This window comes from Ovis aries, chromosome 3 (genome assembly GCF_016772045.2).
Source record: "Ovis aries strain OAR_USU_Benz2616 breed Rambouillet chromosome 3, ARS-UI_Ramb_v3.0, whole genome shotgun sequence".
Taxonomy (NCBI): domain Eukaryota; kingdom Metazoa; phylum Chordata; class Mammalia; order Artiodactyla; family Bovidae; genus Ovis; species Ovis aries.
Window position 1 is genome coordinate 207,808,763 of NC_056056.1, and position 22,675 is coordinate 207,831,437.

The 22,675-nt window shown below is 39.3% G+C and overlaps 1 protein-coding gene across 2 annotated transcripts in view; it reads left to right on the top strand.

Moving 5' to 3' along the window:
• The window catches only part of LOC132657158 (antigen WC1.1-like), a 55,232-nt gene that overhangs the window by 16,919 nt on the left and 15,638 nt on the right, over positions 1-22,675 (top strand). For both annotated transcript variants that reach the window (XM_060413453.1, XM_060413454.1), the window contains exons 3-8: positions 2,630-2,938; positions 3,028-3,348; positions 10,147-10,239; positions 10,336-10,650; positions 11,699-12,013; positions 22,086-22,397. In XM_060413453.1, coding sequence (XP_060269436.1) covers positions 2,630-2,938; positions 3,028-3,348; positions 10,147-10,239; positions 10,336-10,650; positions 11,699-12,013; positions 22,086-22,397 — 1,665 coding nt within the window. The remainder of the gene's footprint in view (positions 1-2,629; positions 2,939-3,027; positions 3,349-10,146; positions 10,240-10,335; positions 10,651-11,698; positions 12,014-22,085; positions 22,398-22,675) is intronic.

The following is a 22,675-nucleotide window of genomic DNA, read 5'->3' on the forward strand; positions in this document are numbered from 1 at the left end:
CTGAAAGAATTAATATTGCTAAAATGTCTATATTGCTCAAAGTAATCTATAGACTTGATGCAATCCCTATCAAAATCTCAATAGCATTCTGTATATAAATAGAGAAAAGCCTCAAAATATGAGTGTGTCATTTAGTTTTCATGCATTTATGAATTTTTCCTGTTTTCTTTTCATTCTTGATTTCTAGCTACCATTGTGGTCAGCAAAGACACTTGGAATTATTTTGATATTCTTAAATTTTCTGAGACTTGTTTGTGATCTAGTATGTCCTGGAGAATATTTCATGTGACACTGAGAAGAATGTCTATTTTTCTATACATTGGGTAAAAATGTGCTCTCTGGGTCAGTGTATTGGGTCAATGGGCACTATGCGTCTGGTAATGCCATTTAGCCTATAGTTGCTTTCTTATTGATTTTCTGTCTGAACGATCCATCCATTATAAACAGTGGGATATTTTTGTGCTGCTTTTATTTCTCCCTAAGATCTGTCAATGTTGGCTTTGTTTATTTACATTTTTTGATGTTGGGGGCATATATTGAATATATATGTAATAACATGGGTTATCGATTCTTGTTGAACTATTTAATCATTATGTCTCCTGTGATGGTTTTGGCTTAACTTCTCTTTGGCCTGACTTTGCTTTCTTTTGGTTACTATTTGCATGGAATCTCTGTCTCTACCTCTTCACTTTCATCCTATGTGTGTCATGAAATCTAAAGTATGTAGTTGGGTCTTGTTTTTTAATCTACTCAGGCCACTCACCATTTTTTATTTGGAAGGTTTAATATATTTACGTTTAAAATCATTATTGAAAGGTCAGGACTTGTTACTACTTTGTTCATTGTTTTCTGTCTGTTTTGTAGTTCTCTTGTTCTTCTCTTCTGTTGCTTTCTTTGTGAAGTGACTTTTCATAGTGTTATGCTCTGACTCTTTTCTCCTTATCTTGTTATCCTCTATACTTTTAATTGTGGTTACCTGGGAACTTGCATCAAGCAATTGATAGCTATAATAGTCGATAACTGAAGTTAAGTACAATTAAGGTAACAAATTAAATTTGATAGCTAATGGAAACTCTGTATTTTACTATCTCTGCAATACTTTATATCATTGATGTCAGATTTTATTTCTTTACATATTCTTTTTCCGGGCTTCCCTGGTGGCTCAGAGGTTAAAGCATCTGACTCCAATGCAGGAGACCCGGGTTCGATCCCTAGGTCGGAAAGATCCCCTGGAGAAGGAAATGGCAACCCACTCCAGTATTCTTGCCTGGAGAATCTCATGGACAGAGGAGCCTGGTAGGCTACAGTCCACACGTTCGCAGAGTCGGACATGACTGAGCGACTTCACTTTCACTTTTCATTCTTTTTCCACCAGCAAATTTCTGTGATTATAGTTATTCTTGCTGTGTTTGACTTTTGATTTACAAAACATGGTTAAAATCACGTGCTGAGATTACAATATATCAGTATTCTGTACTTCTCTTCATATTTATCTTTACTAATAAGAGGCAAGACGAGTGGTGATGAAACCCCTCAGTTTTTGCTTTTTGCAAATTAAAAAGAAATCTCTATTCATTTTTAAAGGACAGTTTGCTAGATAAAGAGTTGATTATTGGCAGATTTTTTTCACTAAATGCTTTGTATACGTTACCCTGCTCTCTCTGGTCAGCAAGGTTTCTGCTGAGAAATCTGCTTTATGACAGAAACTCCCTTATATGTAACAAGCCATTTGTCTTTTAATGCTTTCAAAATTATCTTTGTGTTTGAATTTTGATAATTTAATTATAGCAAGTCTTGGTTCTACCTATCTATGAACTTTTGAGCTTCATAAATCAAGTTGTCCTTTTTGTCTCTGAGCTTACTTAACAGAACAGACTCATCTTTTTCTTCATTTAGGTCATCTAAGAAATTCTTGGAATATTTTGTCATCAAAAATTATCAGAAAAATATAATTTGTTACTTTAAAAGTAGATTAGTTATTATGTAAGTATTTCTTCTCTTGAGCCATTATCTGTCTACAGGTTGGCATGCATTAATGGCTCCAGCCTATACAATTTTCTGTATGCGAAGCCACTTGAGGAGTGGCTCGTGGGGGAAAAATCTGATTAGACTAGTAGCAGAAAGTCTCAGAAAAGCTTTCTAACTTTGTCTAAGGGATAGATCTCTGCACTCTCATAGCCATTTTGCTCAGGTTTGGTTCTGCTCTTCATGTCTCTATACTCAAGTTTGAGTGCCGCACATTACGCATTGTTTTCTTGGGCTCTGTAGATCCCAGGCTCCTAAATGAGAAACTTCTCCAACTAAAATAAAATCTATGTTCCTGGTATTCAGCCATTACAGATGATCTGTCTTGGTCCCTGTAGTTTCCTGGACCTTAGATAAGGAATTCACATTTCTAACCAACCTCAAAGTATACCTTGCTGGGATCCAGTCATTCCAAATTGACCCTACTTCTGGGTTTCTCTTTAGAAATTTGGTCATGAAAATGCAACTCTGACACTAACTGTTAAATTCTCAGTTTGTGCTCAACTCCTAGAAAGTTTTCACACCATTGCCTGTGACATATTGTTTTCAATTTGCAAGCAAGGAAAATGAACGCTCACTGTGTTTGTCATTATTTTTATCTTAGGATCTGTGCGTCTGTTTGGAGGGGATAGACCCTGCTCAGGGCATGTAGAAGTACATTCTGGAAAAGAATGGATCCCAGTGTCTGATGGGAATTTCACACTCCCCACTGCCCAGGTCATCTGTGCAGAGCTGGGATGCGGCAAGGCTGTGTCTGTCCTGAAACACATGCCCTTCAGAGAGTCTGATGGCCAGGTCTGGGCTGAAGAGTTCAGGTGTGAAGGGGAGGAGCCTGAGCTCTGGGTCTGCCCCAGAGTGCCCTGTCCAGGGGGCATGTGCCACCACAGTGGAGCTGTTCAGGTTGCCTGTTCAGGTGAGATGTAGATCACGACTAACCTCCCTGTACTCTCTGTTGGGGGTAAGAAAATCATGAGATTTTGCTGAAATCCTGTCTTCTTCTAGCAGCGTACTCGGAATTGCGGCTCATGACAAACGGCTCCTCTCAGTGTGAGGGGCAGGTGGAGATGAACATTTCTGGACGATGGAGAGCGCTGTGTGCCTCCCACTGGACTCTGGCCAATGCCAATGTTGTCTGTCGACAGCTTGGCTGTGGAGTTGCCATCTCCACCCCCAGAGGACCACACTTGGTGGGCAGAGATGACCAGATCTCAGCAGTCCGATTTCACTGTTTGGGGACTGAGTCTTTCCTGTGGAGTTGCCCTGTGACTGCCCTGGGTGGTTCTGACTGTTCCCATGGCAACATGGCCTCTGTGACCTGCTCAGGTGAGAGAAAGGGAAGGGCTGTTGGTACACAGGACGCTCTTGGAGTGATATGTCTCCAAGAGCAGAGAGTGATGGAAAACTGACTTCAAAAGTTAGATATTTCATGATGAAATATGGGTTTTGTCATTATTCATTCATGTTTCAGATCGGGGCAAGAAGCATAAAGGAGAATACATATTTTAAGTAAACATAGCTATTTAAGTATAATCATAGTGAACAATGTATATGCAAAAAGGGTATACCTCAGTCAGGAATTTTCCTCCATTGAGCCATGTGAGAATTTCTATACCCGTCAGATTCCTTTACCTGATAACCTCAGTGTGTATTTCTTAAGACATTCATTCAAATTCAGGGAATTTCAATTTCACATAACATTATTAACTATTTTGAAATACACCTGAACTTGAAATTGTTTTGTTTTGAAGTTATAGTAGAAAGGTTTAACTACAAATTCGATATTTTTAATAAATCAGAACTATTCAGATTTTCTATTCATCCATATGTCATTTCAAATGGAACTATTCAAAGAATTTCTCTACTTCAGCTGATTGTGTAAAAGTCTTGGCAAAGAGGGAGTGATGTCAGCATCATGGTGGTTTGCTTCCTTCCTATTTGCTTCTTTTTTTAACAACTAATTAACCGTACATCCATGATTAAAAGTCCCTCTGTGAAAGTTGTTGGATCCCATAACTAATATCAAAGAACCAGGAAGATGGTCACTCACCTGGGCATCCAGTAATAGGCGGGTAGACATTGGTAGAGACTGGAGCCAGCAGGAGTAGTGAAGCGGTCCCAGCCCCCTGGGCTGTGGTCAGGGAAAACATGGAAGAAAGTGGTGAGTGCTCATTTGGTCAAATACCTATAGAAATTGTTAGAAGTCCAGGATTCCTGAAGGGAGATTTCATTACTCTGTTGGAGCCAAAAAAGTAAGTTTGAATTATTGGAGAGGATTAAAGGATTTTGCCAGTGCTGCTCCTTACCCCAAGGTGACACAGCATAAATTTGAACTAGCTGGTGGGGCCTCTCTCATGGGCGAAAAGGAAAGCAGTGAGCTAGTGCCCACTTGATATTGCTGGGGAAACCAGTTTCCCTCCAGCAGCACCCAGAGTTCTGGGGCTGAACCTCCGTGACTGAGGGGAGAGAGGAAATATGAAAGATCATTAAGAAGGTCAAAAAGTGTAAAAGGGATGCAGTTCCTGCGACTACACTCAGGGCTTCAGCAGGAAGCCCATCCACAAGCCTCTAGGAGAATGTCACCCAAAGATCTCTCTCCCTGGGCCCATAGGTACTCCAAGTCCCTGGGGGTAGTAAGTCTTTAGTAAATCACCTTTACTGCCACCTTTCTGACAGTTGTTTTTGTGTGTTTCCAAGTATGGAGATGAATGCAAACTCTAGTAAATGGAGTGATCTCCAAAAACAGAGGAGGGTCTGTGGCAGGGAGGTAACCACAGGCTTCAGCTGTAGCACAACATTCTGCAAAACAAAAGAGAGGTTTCCAATAGCCTGCTGAGTTTTAAGGACCAAAGAAGACATAAAAGCTTAAGGTATTTTCCATAAGAGGAAGCAAGAAATGTAGAGTGAGTCTATACAAGGTCAGAGAACAGTATATACCACCTGAAGGTAATCAGTAAAGATTTAATGTGGTGTCTGCTACATCTAAAGCAAAAGCAGCAATGCAAAATTTCAAGGGACTTGAATTAAAGAAAGTTGTCCTCACCAAAGAGTAACAGTAACTTTTCAAAACTGACAAAGACACATGTCAATGACATGGATCTTTGCAATCTAGCTTATAAAGAATCCAACACAGTTGTTTTGAGAAAACTGAATGAGCTGTAAGAAAAGACAGAAAGGCAATTCAATGAAATCAGGGAAACAATAGATGAAAAAACGAGAAGTTTAACAAAGCGAAGTCCTAAAACGAACCAAACAGAAATTCTGGTGCTGAAAAGTTTAATATTGAAATGGGCATCTACAACAAGTAGATCAAATTAAAGATAGAATCAGTGGTTAAAAATGAGTAAAAAAGGAAGAATATATCCTATGTGATTTATGTGTCTACACTAACATAAAAATATCTAGGAGAGGAGAGGGAGAGGGTGGGAAAAAGTGTATTTATTTATTTATTTATTTTAAAAATTTTTTAATTTTTTTTAATAGTTTTTTATTTTTTAAATTTTAAAATCTTTAATTCTTACATGCATTCCCAAACATGAACCCCCCTCCCACCTCCCTCCCCATAACATCTCTCTGGGTCATCTCCATGCATCAGCCCCAAGCATGCTGCATCCTGCGTCAGACATAGACTGGCGATTCAATTCACATGATAGTATACATGTTAGAATGTCATTCTCCCAAATCATCCCACCCTCTCCCTCTCCCTCTGAGTCTAAAAGTCCGTTATACACATCTGTGTCTCTTTCCCTGTCTTGCATACAGGGTCGTCATTGCCATCTTCCTAAATTCCATATATATGTGTTAGTATACTGTATTGGTGTTTTTCTTTCTGGCTTACTTCACTCTGTATAATCGGCTCCAGTTTCATCCATCTCATCAGAACTGATTCAAATGAATTCTTTTTAACGGCTGAGTAATACTCCATTGTGTATATGTGCCACAGCTTTCTTATCCATTCATCTGCTGATGGACATCTAGGTTGTTTCCATGTCCTGGCTAAGACTCCACCAGAAAATTACTAGAGCTAATCAATGAATATAGTAAAGTTGCAGGATATAAAGTCAACACACAGAAATCCCTTGCATTCCTATACACGAATAATGAGAAAGTAGAAAAAGAAATTAAGGAAACAATTCCATTCACCATTGCAACAAAAAGAATAAAATACTTAGGAATATATCTACCTAAAGAAACTAAAGACCTATATATAGAAAACTATAAAACACTGATGAAAGAAATCAAAGAGGACACTAATAGATGGAGAAATATACCATGTTCATGGATTGGAAGAATCAATATAGTGAAAATGAGTATACTACCCAAAGCAATTTACAAATTCAATGCAATCCCTATCAAGCTACCAGCCACATTCCAGAAAAAGTGTATTTAAATGAACAATTTCTAACTCGGGGAGAGGCTTGAAAATTCAAGCTGATAAAACTAATAGGTCACCTTATAACCCTTATGTAAAAGACCTTTTCTCAGAAACATTATAGTTAAACTGTAAAAAATCAATAAAAGTAGCAGAAAAAAATATTGAATAAAGTGGAATAAATAAATGATTATTTAGTGTGCTGTTTAAAATTTAAAACTGCTGGTCAGATGCAGGACCAGCATTTTCACATTACTTAGGGTTGCAGATTGATGACTTAGATATAGTTCATCCATGTAGACAGACTGTCTTCACTAGCGACCAATGAAGCATAAATCAGACATAAGTGGTACTTCTTTATACTAGCAAAGTCTAGGGGGAAATCCCATTTATTATAGTATGAAAACTATTAAATATGTAGGAAGAAACTGAAAATATCTAAAGGGCTTGCATTGAAAGTCACAGAACATCTAAAAAAATAAAGACATACACCATGTTCATGGATTAGAAAACTTAATCGGCTGTCAATTCTCTTCACTTAATATACAAACTAAATCTCATCCTAATAAAAAGCCAAGCAATATTTTTGTAGAACTTTACAAGCAAATTCTAAACATTTCTTTAAATGTGAAAGAAGTGGAATGGACAAAACAATTTTGAAAAAGAAGGGCCAAAAAGAAGTATGCTAACTTCAAGTTTCCTACTACATATCCACAGCAACATGGCTATGGAATAAGAATAGCTAAATAGATCAACAGAGCACAATAAAGTTCAGTAACAGACCCAAACCCATGTATGTGCTGAAATTCTACAAAAGCATAGAGATATTTCAAAGGGGAAAATACATTCTCTTCAAAAAATGATCTGCTAATTGAATATCTGCATGGGGGTGGGGAGAGAAATGAACTGCGATCCTTATTTCACATCATAAGCGCCATTCCCCCCATCCTCACCCTGAAGAAAAACCCCAGTCCATCAGGGTAGCTCAAATAAATGGTTATTCCCATATAAAATTTAATTATAATACTGGTAGAAGAAAATGTAAGAAAAATTATGATTGTGGAGTAAGCAAACATTTCCTAAGTCAGATAAGACATTAACCATTAAAAAATGAGATGTGATTTTCATTAAAATTAAAACTTTTTGCTTTTTGAAAAAAAATATTAAGAAAATGAAAAGGCATTCAACTGATAGGGAGAAATTAACTGCAATACATATATCTAACAAAGGATTTGTGACAAGGATAAGTGAAAAAATTATAATAGAAAAATAAGAAAAGAACTATCCAGTTTAAGCATGGGCAAAATATTAAGAAAGACACTTTCCCAAAGATGATATACAAATGGCCAATAAGTAAATGAAACGATACCAAATATCATTAATTAGTAAAAAAATTCAAATTAAAGTATGAGATATAAATTCACAAATTAGACCGGCTACAATTAAGGAGACTGACAATTCCAAGTTTGGAGAAGGTTATTGATCCATTAGAACCTTTATACATTGCTGATTAGCAACTCTATGTCACCCAAAATTTCTGTTACCCAAGAGGGATGAAAAGATGTCCACAAAAAATTTAGGCTGAAAAATCAGACATCTTTATTTGAAAGAGTAAAACAGTATAAGCCACTCTAATTTTCTTTAATGAGAGAAAGGAAAACTTTCTTTGGCATACTCATACAATGTAAGACTTTAACAATAGAAAGAAAAAGCTACTCATAAATCCAACTACACAGAAAATCTCAAAGCATGCTAAGTGAAAGAAACCATTTAAAAGGGATTACATACTGTATGATTTTAATAAATTCTCAGAAAACACAACTAATCTATTTATGATAAAGGACAGATCAGTATTTGCCTGGGTCTGGGTTTGTGGGGCTTTTATTGTTTGCAAGAGGCATATAGGAACTTTGTGAATAATGCTATATATTCTGAATTTTAACTGTGGTAATGGTTATGCTGGCACATGCAACTGTCAAAACTTATGAAAACATACTCAAAATATGTGTATTTTTATGCATGAAAATTATATCTCACTATGGAAGGTTTTTGGAGAAGGAAATGGCAACCCACTCCAGTATTCTTGCCTGGGAAATCCCATGGATAGAGGAGACTGATGAGCTACAGGCCTGGAGGCTGCAAGTGTCAGACATGACTTAGGTACTAAACAAACAACTGAAGATTTTACTATTTGTCTTTTGTTTTTAGCTTAATTCTACTTAAATAAAAAAACATATTTTTAATTATTTTACCCTTTGAAAATTTTTTGGATCTCACTTTTTGTATAATATATGATCTGCCTTGGAAAATGACCTGTAAGTGCTTGAAATAAGATGTATTCTCTAGTTTTGAGAGGTATGTTCATTAAATCACCCCACTCAAAGGTTCTAAATATTTAGTGACTGGCTTTGCTTGTTTTGCTCTATAGTTACTGAGACTGAAGAAAGGTGTTTCTGGTTATTGTTGCCTGGTAACAAAGTACTTCAAAATCTAGTCACTTATGGCAACCATTTTATTTTGCATAAATATCACCATATATTTTTCCTTCAGCCCCAACTGTATTTCCTCACTTCCTTTCAATCCTCATTGACAGCATTGCCCAAGCCCATCAGGCTTCTGCTAATAGCCTCCTCCACCCCTTCTAGCTTCTGCCTGTTACTTTGTTCCAAAAGCAATGTCACATGTTTTAGGTGTCTTCCCAAATTTGGGCCATTATGGATGAAGATGCTATGCATATGCATACACAAATTTATACTGTTTGTATAGTGGCCTCATTTGTATGTGGCCTCATTCCTTGGTATATATGCATACATAAATTTGCATATACAAATATATGCATATAAAAATGCATATACTTTTCTTCTGAAAACAAACACTTCGTTTGTCTTCAGTAAATAGTTAGCAGTATGGTAATTATGTGTTTGGTTACTATTGCTGCATAACCAAATTTCCCACAAAACTTAGCATCTTAAAACCCCTTTTTACTTTTGCTCATGGTTTCCTGGAGTTTGGGAAGGAATTTGGGAAGTGCTCCGATTTGCATTGTCTTGGAGTCTTATCAGGTTGCAGCCCAGTATCAGCTGGGGCTGACATCATCTGAGGACACTGGGCTGGGGACCCAGGATGGTTCATGAGGAAAGCCTGGCAGCTGGGAGGTCAGCTGGGTTGAACTGAGCCACCAGAGACCTGCATATGACAGTCTCCGCAGGACGAGAGTCTCAACAGGGCAGACTTGCCCTAAAGCAAAGGTCCTCAGTGATTTCACACGAGGCTGCAAGAGTTTTCAGACCTTGTGCTGAGAGTCAAGCAACTTTACCTTAACTCCCTTCTATCACTACAGAGTCGGGCATGACTGGGGCGGCTTGGCATGCATGCATGCATTGGAGAAGGCAATGGTAACCCGTTCCAGTATTCTTGACTGGAGAATCCCAGGGACAGAGAAGCCTGGTGGGCTGCCGTCTATGGGGTCGCACAGAGTTGGACACGACGGAAGTGACGTAGCAGCAGCAGGCAACCCGTTCCAGTATTCTTGACTGGAGAATCCCAGGGACAGAGAAGCCTGGTGGGCTGCATCAATTCTTTGGCGCCCAGCCTTCCACACAGTCCAACTCTCACATCCATACATGACTACTGGAAGTTGTGTCCAATTCTATTCGATTCCCTGGAATGCAGCACGCCAGGCTTCCCTATCCTTCGCTATCTCCCGGAGTTTGCTTCAACTCATGTCCCTCTGATCATTGCTCTTTCTGCAGGAAACCAGACCCAGGTGCTGCCCCAGTGCAGCGACTCCCTCCCTGAACCAACAGGCTCTGCAGCCTCAGGGGAGAGCGCCCCCTACTGCTCAGGTGAGGGTCCTACTAGACAGAAAGCGCTTAACCGCAACCCCCACCCCGCCCAACCGCCCGGGTCACCGCCGCATTGTCCGATTTCTCTCTCCTCAGACGGCAGACGGCTCCGCCTGGTGGACGGGGGCGGTCACTGTGCCGGGAGAGTGGAGATTCTTGACCAGGACTCCTGGGGCACCATCTGTGATGACAGCTGGGACCTGGACGATGCCCGCGTGGTGTGCAGGCAGCTGGGCTGTGGAGAAGCCCTCAATGCCACGAGGTCTGCTCACTTCGGGGCAGGATCAGGGCCCATCTGGCTGGATGACCTGAACTGCACAGGAAAAGAGTCCCACGTGTGGAAGTGCCCTTCCCGGGGCTGGGGGCGGCACGACTGCAGACACAAGCAGGACGCGGGGGTCATCTGCTCAGGTCAGCGCTGCACACTGTCCACAGGCTGGGGGAGGGGTGGGGCCCTGGGGGACACGGGTCTGAGCCCTGAGGAAGAGATGCTGAAAGGACCAGAGAAGAAGTCTTCCTCCCATGGAGCCTGTGTTTCCAGCAGACGTGAAGACGATGTGCTTTCACTTCCTCCTGCAGCAGCTGAGATTCTGGTCCTTTCTTCTCAGCAGTGTTTCCTCGCAGAGCTGTTTCTCACATGAAAGCAGGGCTCTCTCTTCAGTTTCCTGTGGTATACAGTCTGGAGAGCCTGTTGACGTTGTAATGAAAGCACAGATTTACTCTGTTCAGTTCTGTACCCTAGGAGTCTGACAAGGTTCTCTGTAGACCAACAATCCAGTGTCCACAGGGCTGCGTTCTTCTTGGAGGCCCTGGGGAGGACTCTTTTCCCAGCCTTTTCTGGTCCCTATGTGGCCTCATTCCTTGGCTTGGAGCCCATCTTCTTCTTCGGACAGCATTCCCTCCCCTGACCATTCTTCAGGGTCTCATATTCCTCTAACCACATTCAGGAAGAGTATTCCATTTTAGGGATAATCAGATTGGGTTTATATGATTAATTCATAATCTTGCAGGTTAGTCTCACCATCCCAAGCTCCTAAGTTTCTTGTCTTAATAATGTCTGTAAAATGCCTTTTGAAATATAAGGCAACATTCACCGGATTGAAAGACTGGAACATAGACATTTGTGGGTTCACCATTCTGCCTGTTTCTCCAATACCCACATCCCTTTCACATGCTCTTTTACACGTTTTTTCAGGAAACAAGGCTCAGGGCCCTTCCCTGCAGGTGCCTATGTTGGCCTTTCTCTCTGTTCGTATTCACTACATCATTGTGGTAGAAATAGAAAGACAGACTTTAATGGACAAAGTGACGTAAAAGGGAGACAGATTTCAGTCTTGTCACCTAGTGGGTATCTCCTTAGCTGGGTCAGGGTGAGTGTTCACGATTTCTGGGAAAGAGGAAAACCCGGAGCACTGAGTGGAATGCTCACTGTGTCCTGTTTCCTCCCTTTCAATCTCAGAGTTCCTGGCCCTCAGGATGGTGAGTGAGGACCAGCAGTGTGCTGGGTGGCTGGAAGTTTTCTACAACGGGACCTGGGGCAGTGTCTGCCGCAACCCCATGGAATATATCACCGTGTCCCTGATCTGCAGACAGCTTGGCTGTGGGGACAGTGGAAGTCTCAACCCTTCTGTTGCTCTTAGAGAAGGTTCTAGACCCCAGTGGGTGGATGGAATCCGCTGTCGGAAAACAGACACCTCTCTCTGGCAGTGTCCTTCTGACCCTTGGAATTACACTTCCTGCTCTCCCAAGGAGGAAGCCTATATCTCGTGTGAAGGTGACTTACTGTCTGTTTCTGTGTGTCTGTCCCAACCCTGTAGGATGTCAGTAGTGAGATTTTATATTTTAAAATGTCTAAGTGATGAGTTTAAGTTGGATACACAAAATGACGTTAGGATGGAGCTAATTTAATCCATGTTTCAACGTTGTTATTTAGAGTTTAATTGGGATATATCACATAACATTATATTAGTTTCAGGTGTAAAATGTAATGCTTATATATTTCTGTATACTGGTAAATGATCACCACAATAAGTCTAGTAATATCTATCACCATATATCATTACAATTTTTTGATTATGAGGAGAATTTTTCTTCCCAACTCTCAAGTATACAATACAGAATTCATTGTAGTCACCATGCTGTACATCACATCTTCATGGCATTCACTTTAGAGCTGCAAGTTTGTACCTTTTGACTACCTCCACTTGTTTTGCCCACATCAATCCACCTCTGGCAACCAACAAACTGTTCTCTGCATCTCTGAACCCCTCCCCTTTTTTTGTATTTAAGATTCCACATATAACTTAGATCACATGGTATTTATTTCACTTAGCATAATGCCCTCAAGGTTCATCCATGTTGCTACACATGGCAGGATTTTCTTCTTTTTGTTGGCTGTAGATATCACATTTTCCTTACCCATTTATCCATCAGTGGAAACTTATGTTGTTTGGCTATTGTAAATAATGCTGCAATGAACATTTGGTGGCACATAGTCTTTTCAAGTTGGTATTTTGTTTCTTTCAGATAAATACCCAGAAGTGAAATTGATGAACCATATGACAGTTTTATTTTTAATTTTTGGAGAACCTCAATACTGTTCCCCATAGGGGCTGCATCAACTTACATTCCCCCCTCCCCGCCCCCACCCAACTGTGCACAAGGTTTGCCTTCTCTCTGCATTTTCACCAGCTCCTGTTATTTCTTGTCTTTTGGATAAAAATCATTCTAACAGATGTGAGATATTACCCCGTTATAGTTTGATTTGCATTTTTCTGATGACATAACATTGTGCGCCTTTTCATTTACCTGTTGGCCTGCTTTATGTCTTCTTTGAAAAAAAAAGTCTATTCATGTCCTCTGCCCATTTTTTAATCAGATTGTTTGTCGGTTTGCTTTTGCTATTGAGATGTATGAATTCTTTAAGTATTTTGAATGTTAACCCTTGTCAGAAATGTAATTTGCAAATATTTTCTCCAACTCCATAAATTACCTTTGCATTTTGTTGACCTTTTCCCTTTGTTGTGCAGAAGTTTTTTTTAGTTTTCTGTAGTTTCAAAGCTTATTTTTGCTCTTGTTGCTTTTGCTTTTGGCATCAAACCCAAAATATCCTCATGATGACTGATGTCAGGACCTTTTCATCCTAATTTTTCTTCTAGGATTTTTTAAAAAATAATTTTTAAAATTTATTTATTTTTGGCTGTGCTGGGTCTTTGTTGCTGCATGGGCTTTTCTCTAGTTGCAGTGAGCAGGGGCTACTCGTCATTGCATTGCACAGGCTTCTTATTGAAGTGGCTTCTTTTATTGAGGAGAACAGGCTGGAGGGCACTGTGCTTCAGTAGCTGTGGCACGTGGGCTGTAAAGCACAGGCTCGACAGTTGTGGCCAATGGGCTGAGTTGCCCTGTGGCATGTGGGATCTTCCTGGATCAAGGAGCACACTTGGGTCTTCTGCATTGGTGGGTGGGTTCTTTACCACAGCCACAAGGGAAGCCCCTCTTCTAGGATTTTTATGGCTTCAGGACTTATGATCAAGTCTTTAATCCATTTTGAGTTAATTTTTGTGAATGGGGTAAGAGTTTTCCAGTTTCATTCTTTTGTGTGTAACTGTCCAGCTTTCCCAACACCATTTTTGAAGAGACGGGCCTTTTCCGATGGTATAATCTCTACTTTTTTGTCATAAATTGATTGACCATATATATTTGGGGTTACTTCTGGGATCTCTATTCTGTTCCAGTGATTTCTGTGTCCATTTTTATACCAATACCATACTGTTTGATTAATACAGCTTTGTAATACAGTTTGAAATCAGGAAGCATGACACTTCTGTCATTCTTTCTCAAGATTTCTTTGGCTATGCAGGGTCTTTTGTGGTTCCACACAAATTTTAGAATTGTTTGTTCCATATCTGTGAAAATTTTCATTGAAATTTGGATAAGGATGGTAGTGGATCTGTGGGTTGCTTAGGTTGCTTTGTGTAGTATGAGCATTTTAACAATATCAGGTCTTCCAATCCATGAGCACAGAATATCTTTCAATTTATTTGTGCCTTTAATATCTTTCACAATGTCTTAAAGTTTTCAATAGTGTCTCAGTTTTGACTCTTCCTTTTATATTTGGATGTTCTTATTTTCTTTTGCTTGCTTGATGATTCTGACTAGAACTACCAAAACTATGTTGAATAAAAGTGATGAGAGTAGGCATTTTTGCCTTGTGTTTGATCTCAGAAGAAAAGCTTTCAGCTTTTTACAGTTGAGTAGGATGCTTGCTGAGGGTTTGTCATATGATATTTATTGTGTTGAGGTATAATCCTTTTATACCTAATTTGTAAAGATCTTTAGTATCATAAATGGCTGCTGAATTTTGTCAAATATTTGTTCTTCATCTGTTGAAAGGATATGATTTTTTGCCTTTATCTTATTTGGTGTATCACATTGATTAATTTGTGAATATTGAGCCATCCTTGCATCCTTGGAACAAATCTCTGTTGATCTTGGTGTTGTTATTATTGTTTTTGATTAGTTGCTAAGTTATGTCTGATACTTTGCGATCCAATGGACTATAGCTTGCTAGGCTCCGCTGTCTTAGATTTCTCAGGCAACGATACTGGAGTGGGTTGTCCAGTATTCTCTTCATGTATTGTTGAATTTGGTTTTCTAATATTTTGTTGAGGATTTTTGCATCTATTTTATTTGGGATATTAGCCAGTATTTTCTTTTCTTGTGGTGTCCTTGTCTGGTTTTGGTATCAGGATAATCTTGGCCTCATAAAATGGCTTTGGAAGTGTTCCTTTCATCCTTTTTGGAAGAGTTTGAGAAGGCTCCACCGCTTCATACCATTACACTAGGAATTGGAATTTCAAACAAACAAAAAAAAGTTGGTGGGGTGACAAATAGTCAAACCATAGCACCTTACTTCCTTCAACATTTCTCTCTCTCTTATTCCCCACCTTCCACACACACCCCATTCAGGAATACCTTGAATGATATATTGGGCATTGCCTGAAATCTACAAATGAGAGAATGAGATAGATTAAACTAAATGAGATAGATATTTCAAAAGCAGAGATTTGTCCCTTTCCTTGCCTCTGTTTCTTCATCTCCTTGTCTTTTCATTCAAAGGCCAAAGTAGTATTAAACTATTGGACTTTTATATATGATATTTTTTTTGACAATAAAGCACCATAAAATGGGTTGTGATGAAGTCTCTGACCCTGAAAGTGAGCAATCACCCCACAGAGGCTGTGCCGTCATTTTTTCAGAGGTTCTCTGCATGAAGTGGGTAGAAAGTTTGGTAGGATGATGTGGAGAGAATATACAAGTTCTCATATTTTATGACAAGAACCATTTACACTTCCATTGTCTTGTGTTTTTTGAACTTATGTGTATTTCTTTCACTTACAATTCTTTTGTGTCTTTTTTTGGTTATTTTTGCTTCCTCTAAATACAAATCTTTCTTAGAAAATTTATTTGAGTCTACTGCAGACATTTCTGCCTTACTAGGTAGCTATTTTTTTTCTGACTTTTTTCTATATATTCCCTTTTTTGAGAGTTTTCTCTCCACAGCAACCTTTTCTTGACCAATGCCATACTGAATAACACATAACTGCAGCTTAGAATTCATTTAATAATTGTCCATTAAAAATTGCATAAGTGGGGCTTCCTGGGTGGTCCAGTGGTTAAAAATGCACCTGTCAATGCAGAGGACATGAGTCTGATCTCCTGTCCAGGAAGTAGTAAAGAACCTGCCTGTCAGTGCAAAAGATATAAGAGATGCAGGTTTGATCCCTGGGTCTGGAAGATCCTCTGGAGGAGGGCATGGGGACTCACTCCGTATTCATGCCTGGAGAACCCCATGAACAGGTGAGCCTGGCAGGCTACAGTCCATTGAGTCACACAGGGTTGGACACGACTAAAGAAACAGCACACACATGCACACACACCAGGAAGATTCCATATGCCATGGAAAAACGAAGCCTGTGCACCACAACTAGAGAAAGCCCACGTGCAGCACCAAGACCCAGTACAGCCAAAAATAAATTTAAGAAAAACTTTTTAAAAATTGCATGAGTGGAAATTTGAATATAAATTAATTCTGTGCTTATGCACTAATTATTTTTTTAATATGCACCATTTATTATCAGAAAACATTACCATTAATTTATATTTGCTTTACTATTTTGCTGATTACCATGAATTTAAAGAAATTCTATTTCACTGAATTTTATTCATCTACTTATTCATTCAATAAATATTTATCAAGCCCCATCATGGTATTTAGAAAAGCTTCTCCATGCATTCTTGTTGAATGGTGAATGTGCAATCATGATCCTAATAGCAGAAACATGGGGTAAATAAGATATGCAAGGTCCTTCCCTGGAACTTTCATTCAGGGGTATATATGTGTGTGTATTTGTTGTGGAATATGGACATGATAAACAAGTAAATACTTAAAGGTATTCCAGATATCTTTAAGATATCTTCCATCATCATTTATATTTTTTCTCCAGAATGTTTAAAATTTTCATTTATTTATAGAAACTCTCTACAAATTAACACCACTTACTCCTTTTATTAAATACTACTGAAAGTATTTACCCCATTTTTTGCATATGTCTTTAGGGTTGTGTATGTGGTATGGTTATATGATCAAATATACTATATTTTACTTTTATGAATTCTGCCTTTAATGCAGTGTTTCAGATGCCATTCTTCATCTCAAAATAGCTTTTAATCATTTTATTTTCTTCAAATAATTTTATAATTTGTGTAAAGAATATCTATAATCTTACTGAATCTGAATTTATTTTACTGTGTGTGATGTTTTAATATCATCAACAGATACAAATTACATTTTAAATACCTGATAATTTAGTTCCTCACCAAATACATACACATTATTTCATGATTTCATGGATATGACACCAAAAGAACAGGCAAAAATAGACAATTTGCAAAATATATAAGGAAATCCTACAACTCAAGAGCAAAACAACAACAAGAAAAAAACCATAATAATCCAATTGAAAAATTAGTCAGAGGCTTGAATGGACATTTCTCCAAAGAAGATATAGAAATAGCCAACAGGTATAGGAAAATATGCTCAACATTATTAGTCATCAGGGAAATGTAAATCAAAGCCATAAGAGATATCATCTCCCACCTCTCAAAATGGCTATGATTTAAAAAAAAAAAAAAGAAGTGTTGGCAAGGTTGTGGAGAAATTGAAAATCTTCTGAGTATTTATCCACATTAGATATGTAAATTTAATCTCAATAAAACTATGACCAAAAAATGTGCATGATTTATAGTAGTGACATTTCTTCGTTCTTGGTATTGTTAACTTCATTTTCTCTTTGTTCTTGTTTAGTTTTGCTCAGTGGTTAGTGGTTCTCAAGGAGCCGGGTGCGAAAGGTTTTCCTCTGTTTTCTCTCTCATGCTTGCCTTGGGCTTCCCTGGTGGCTCAGCAGTAAAGAATCCACTTGCAATGCAGGAGACCACCTGCAAAGCAGGAGACACAGGTTCAGTCTCTGGGTTAAGAAGATCCCATGGAGAAGGAAACGGCAACTCTCTCCAATATTCTTGCCTAAAATCCCATGGACAGAGGAGCCTGGCGGGCCACAGTCCATGGAGTCGCAAGAGTAGGAATTGACTTAGGAACTAAACCACCATCACTACCACCAGCCTTACCTTCTTTTTAAAATTAATTTTTGTTCTTTTCTTTGTTAATCCCAACTTCTGTATCCTTTAGGCTTTATTTTCTCTTCTCCTAGTTTCTGAAATAGAAGCTTACATGTTTTTTTTTTTTTTTCATTTTTAGCCTTTCTTCTTTTCTAAGTCTAAGGTATAAATTTCCCTTAAGCACTACTTTAGTTGCATTAGAAGAATTTAGTTATATCATGTCTTTGTTATCACTATTTCACAATATTTTCTAATGTTTAAATTTATTACCAGACCCAGGTACTGTTTCAGAAGGGTGTTGCTTAATTTCTCCAAATAAGGATGGCTAACTGTATTTTCTTATTAATTCTTAATTTAATTACACTGTGGTCAGAGTAAATGCTCTGTATAAATTCAATTATCTGAAGGTTTTTGTCCTACCATATGGTCATTTTTGATAAATGTTCCTAGTGCATTTACAGTAATGTGAGTTCTTTCATTATCGGGTGCATTGCTCTTTATATGTTATTTAGCTAAATGTGTGGATTGTGGTGTTTTACGGCTACTATAGTCTTCCTTCTTTTTTGTATGCCTGGTCTGCATGGTATTGAAAACGATTTGTTAAAGTTCCCCAGGTTGATTGTTATTTTGTCTTTCTTCTTGTCATTCTGTCAAGTATTATTCTGTATTTCAAAGCTATGTTTCGATATCTTCCCTGGATTCTGATATCTGTAATATCTTTATTAAGGGCATACCACTATATAATCATGATATTATCCTCTTTAAGTAAATTAGCACATCCTCCCTTAAAGTCTCCTTTCTGTGACCTTGCTATAGCTACTGCAGCTTTCTTATAGTTAGTATTCACATGTGTGCGGCTTGCTAAGTTGTTTCAGTCATGTCCAACTCTTTGCTAAGGACTGTAGCCAGCCAGGCTCCTCTGTCCATGGGATTCTCCAGGCAAGAATACTGGAGTGGGTTGCCATGCTCTCCTCCAGGAGATCTTCCTGACCTAGGGATTGAACCCATGTCTCTTATGTCTCCTACACTGGCAGGGAGGTTCTTTACCACTAGCACCACCTGGGAAGCCTAGCATTCACATAATGTACACATTTTTCCCCTTCATTTTACTTTTGACCTTTCTTTGCTCTCATATACAATGTGAGTATCTTGCAGTTAGCATTTACATGAATTTTGTTGGTCTATCAGTTAGTAGAGGGGCTTTAATTTGAAGTATCTAATCCATTGTAATTAGATTGCAAATCCAGTTACTGATATTGTTGGGTTCGTATCTAACATTTCCTTTTAATTGTCCCATGTGCTGCATGTTTCTTTTTCTCTCCGTTTTTCTTTCTTTGGTATTAAACAAATTTATTCCAGATTTTCCTTTGATTTTCTGCAGCTTTACTAGATGTGGAGGTTTTCATAGACTTCCATCCATTTAAAAAATTCTTAATTATTATATCTTGTTTTTTTCTCTTTATTTATTTATTTTTACTTTAAATATTGCATTGGGATTTCCATACATCAACATGATCAAATATTACTTCTGCTGCACTGTCTCTGTTTCTCTTCTCCTCCTATTCACCCTCTTTTTCCTTCTCCTCCTTCTCTTTTTCCTCCTCCTCTTCTCTCAACTCTAGGACTCCTTTAAGACACTAATTCTGTGTTCAGTTCAGTTCAGTTCAGTTGCTCAGTTGTGTCCGACTCTTTGTGACCCCATGAATCGCAGCACACCAGGCCTCCCTGTCCATCACCAACTCCCGGAGTTCACTCAGACTCACATCCATTGAGTCAGTGATGCCATACAGCCATCTCATCCTCTGTCGTCCCCTTCTCCTCCTGCCCCCAGTCCCTCCCAGCATCAGACTCTTTTCCAATGAGTCAACTCTTCTCATGAGATGGCCAAAGTACTGGAGTTTCAGCTTTAGCATCATTCCTACCAAAGAACACCCAGGGCTGATCTCCTTCAGAATGGACTGGTTGGATCTCCTTGCAGTCCAAGGGACTCTCAAGAGTCTTCTCCAACATCACAGTTCAAAAGCATCAATTCTTCGGCCCTCAGCCTTCTTCACAGTCCAACTCTCACATCCATATATTCTGTGTTCAGTTCTGTCTAAAATTCTTTTAAACCTATTCATTCAGTTCTTAATTCTAAATATTTTATTTTCAGTTGGCAACTGTTCCTTTGATTTTTTAAATTTTATTTTTACTTTATTTTACTTTACAATACTTTGATTTTTTATAGTTACAATTATTTGTTAACATTTTTCATTTTTTACCTGTTGATTCTTTCCTTTCCCCTTTTCCCCTAAACACATTGTTCATAGTTAAAATCCTTATCTGCTAACTCCAGCATTTCTAGCATATGTGTTTCTGCCTTCTGTTACCTTCCTTTTTTCAAGTTTTAAATTTGTCATGTCATCCATCTCTTTACATCCCATGCAATTTTTAACTGAATGAGAGAAATGATGCATAAGAAAATAAGATATCCCAGATACATTTTCTAACACCTGAAAGGATTCATATTCTGTTTTTTTTAAGCAACTGGGAGAAAGGGGTTCAGATCACTCAGATGTCTAAATACTAGCTAGAGTTGAGCTGTCACAAGTCTGGGTGGCAGTATTTGTAGCATTCAGTCTACCTCTGATTTCTCTGCCCCTGTGTTGTGGGCTTTCAGAGTTTATAATTGAAAACCTGAATGTTTTGGTAGCTCAGCAGTCAGGAGGATGAGGGAATATCCACTCTGTTTCCAAGGTGTTTGACACAGTTCTTTGGCCTCCTGCCATTGACAGCGTGTTTACTGGGCAGTTATTTGAGGAGAAAATCTGCTATATGAGAGAGGCTCTCAAGTCTCCAATTTTGTCACTGTAGCACCAGGTAACTCCCAAATCATACAGGCTTCTCTGTCCCGCTTTGATCCATTAACCCAGGCAACAAACTGGGAAATTCCCATAGAGAAAGAGAAGCTTCAGATCCTTGGCTAACAATGAAATGATCTCCACTCTTTAGAATTTTAGCATGTTTAGTTCATATTGTGTCCACAAATGTCTAATACCTTCATTTTTTATCTAACATTTTATCGCATTTAAAGTTATATCCGGCAGAGCATTGGCCTGCTGTGAACCCCTCCATTGGAACCCCTCTTCATGGAAGTACAAAATTCTAGATTTTATTCGCCATTTCAGCATTCACCTAAAGTGCAACACCGAGTAGACATCATTTAACCTTTCTTTACATGGCTTTTTATGTATTAAAGAAGAACAACACAGTGAGCCTGTCAATATCCTTTGTTCAAGTGCTTTCAGAGCAAGAATTTAACCTATTTCTGCTCTATGGTAAAGTTAGAAATGCATAATATTTTCCCCCTGGAGAACAAATAGCCCCCAACTTTGAATAATAGCGATTCCTGACACAAAGTGCAAGAAAAGATAATATTTACTTGAGAGAAGAAGCAGCATTCCAAGATTCCCAGTGGAATCTGGTCGATGTCAATCAATATCACCTGACAAACTTCTTATGCAAGGTTGCCCAATCCACTCAAAGAGATCCCATTTTCTTACAAGAAAGTATCCAGATCTGGAGTCTGAAGATTAGAACCATCAGTGAAATATTCCGGGGCAAACCAAGACATCTCAAGGTCCATTTGTTTTTCAATTCTGCATGACTGTACCAAGGAGAACAATTCTAAAGATAGAGGATTCATGGCTGCTACCTGAGGCTTCTGATGAGGCCAGTTCCTGACTCCATTTCCTTTCGTCCAATCCCTTTAACTCTCAGGTCAAGGGCACCAACATGTGTGCGGCTTATAAGGAATCCATCCAGCAGCCAGCCCATTCCTGTGACTCTGAACTCATTCAACTGCTCCGGGTAGACAGACTAACATTTCCTGTAAATCTTTCTCAGATGTTGTGCAGAACTCTACAAATCAAAGGTTAACACTCCTGTCTCACCCTACTCAGTAGTGTAATATTTCCTGTTTGTGCCCATTTTCGTTGTTATTATTCTCCTGTCACTGCTGTAAGAAACCAGACTCGGGTGCTGCCCCAGTGCAATGACTCCCTGTCAGAACCAGGGGACTCTGACGCCTCGGAGGAGAGCGCCCCCTACTGCTCAGGTGAAGGTCCTACAGGACAGAAGACCCTTATCCCCACTGTCAATGCCCCATTGTCCCATTTCTCTCTCCTCAGACAGCAGACAGCTCCGCCTGGTGGATGGAGGAGGTCCCTGCGCCGGGAGAGTGGAGATCCTTGACCAGGGCTCCTGGGGCACCATCTGTGATAACGGCTGGGACTTGGATGATGCCCGCGTGGTGTGCAGGCAGCTGGGCTGTGGAGACGCCCTCAATGCCACGGGGTCTGCTCACTTTGGGTCAGGATCAGGGCCCATCTGGCTGGACACACTGGACTGCAGAGGAAAGGAATCCCACGTGTGGAAGTGCCCTTCCCGGGGCTGGGGAGCGCACAACTGCAGTCATAACGATGCCGGAGTCATCTGCTCAGGTATGGTCAGTGTATTGCCCTGTGATGGTAGAATGAAAAGTTCCATGGAAGCTGGTGTCTTATCAATGGGGCAATAGGATATAGATTGGCTAGAGAGGACTGAGACAGGCCCATCCTCCCTGAATGCACAAAGCTTCTGCGGGTGATGTGCTTCATTTATTTTCCTGCTGTAAGTCTCTGCTGTTTCTTCTCCAGTGATCTTACCTGACATAGTAGATTAAACTATTCCAATGAAAACTGATCTTCGTAATGAAGATGGAGATCAATCACATGAGACA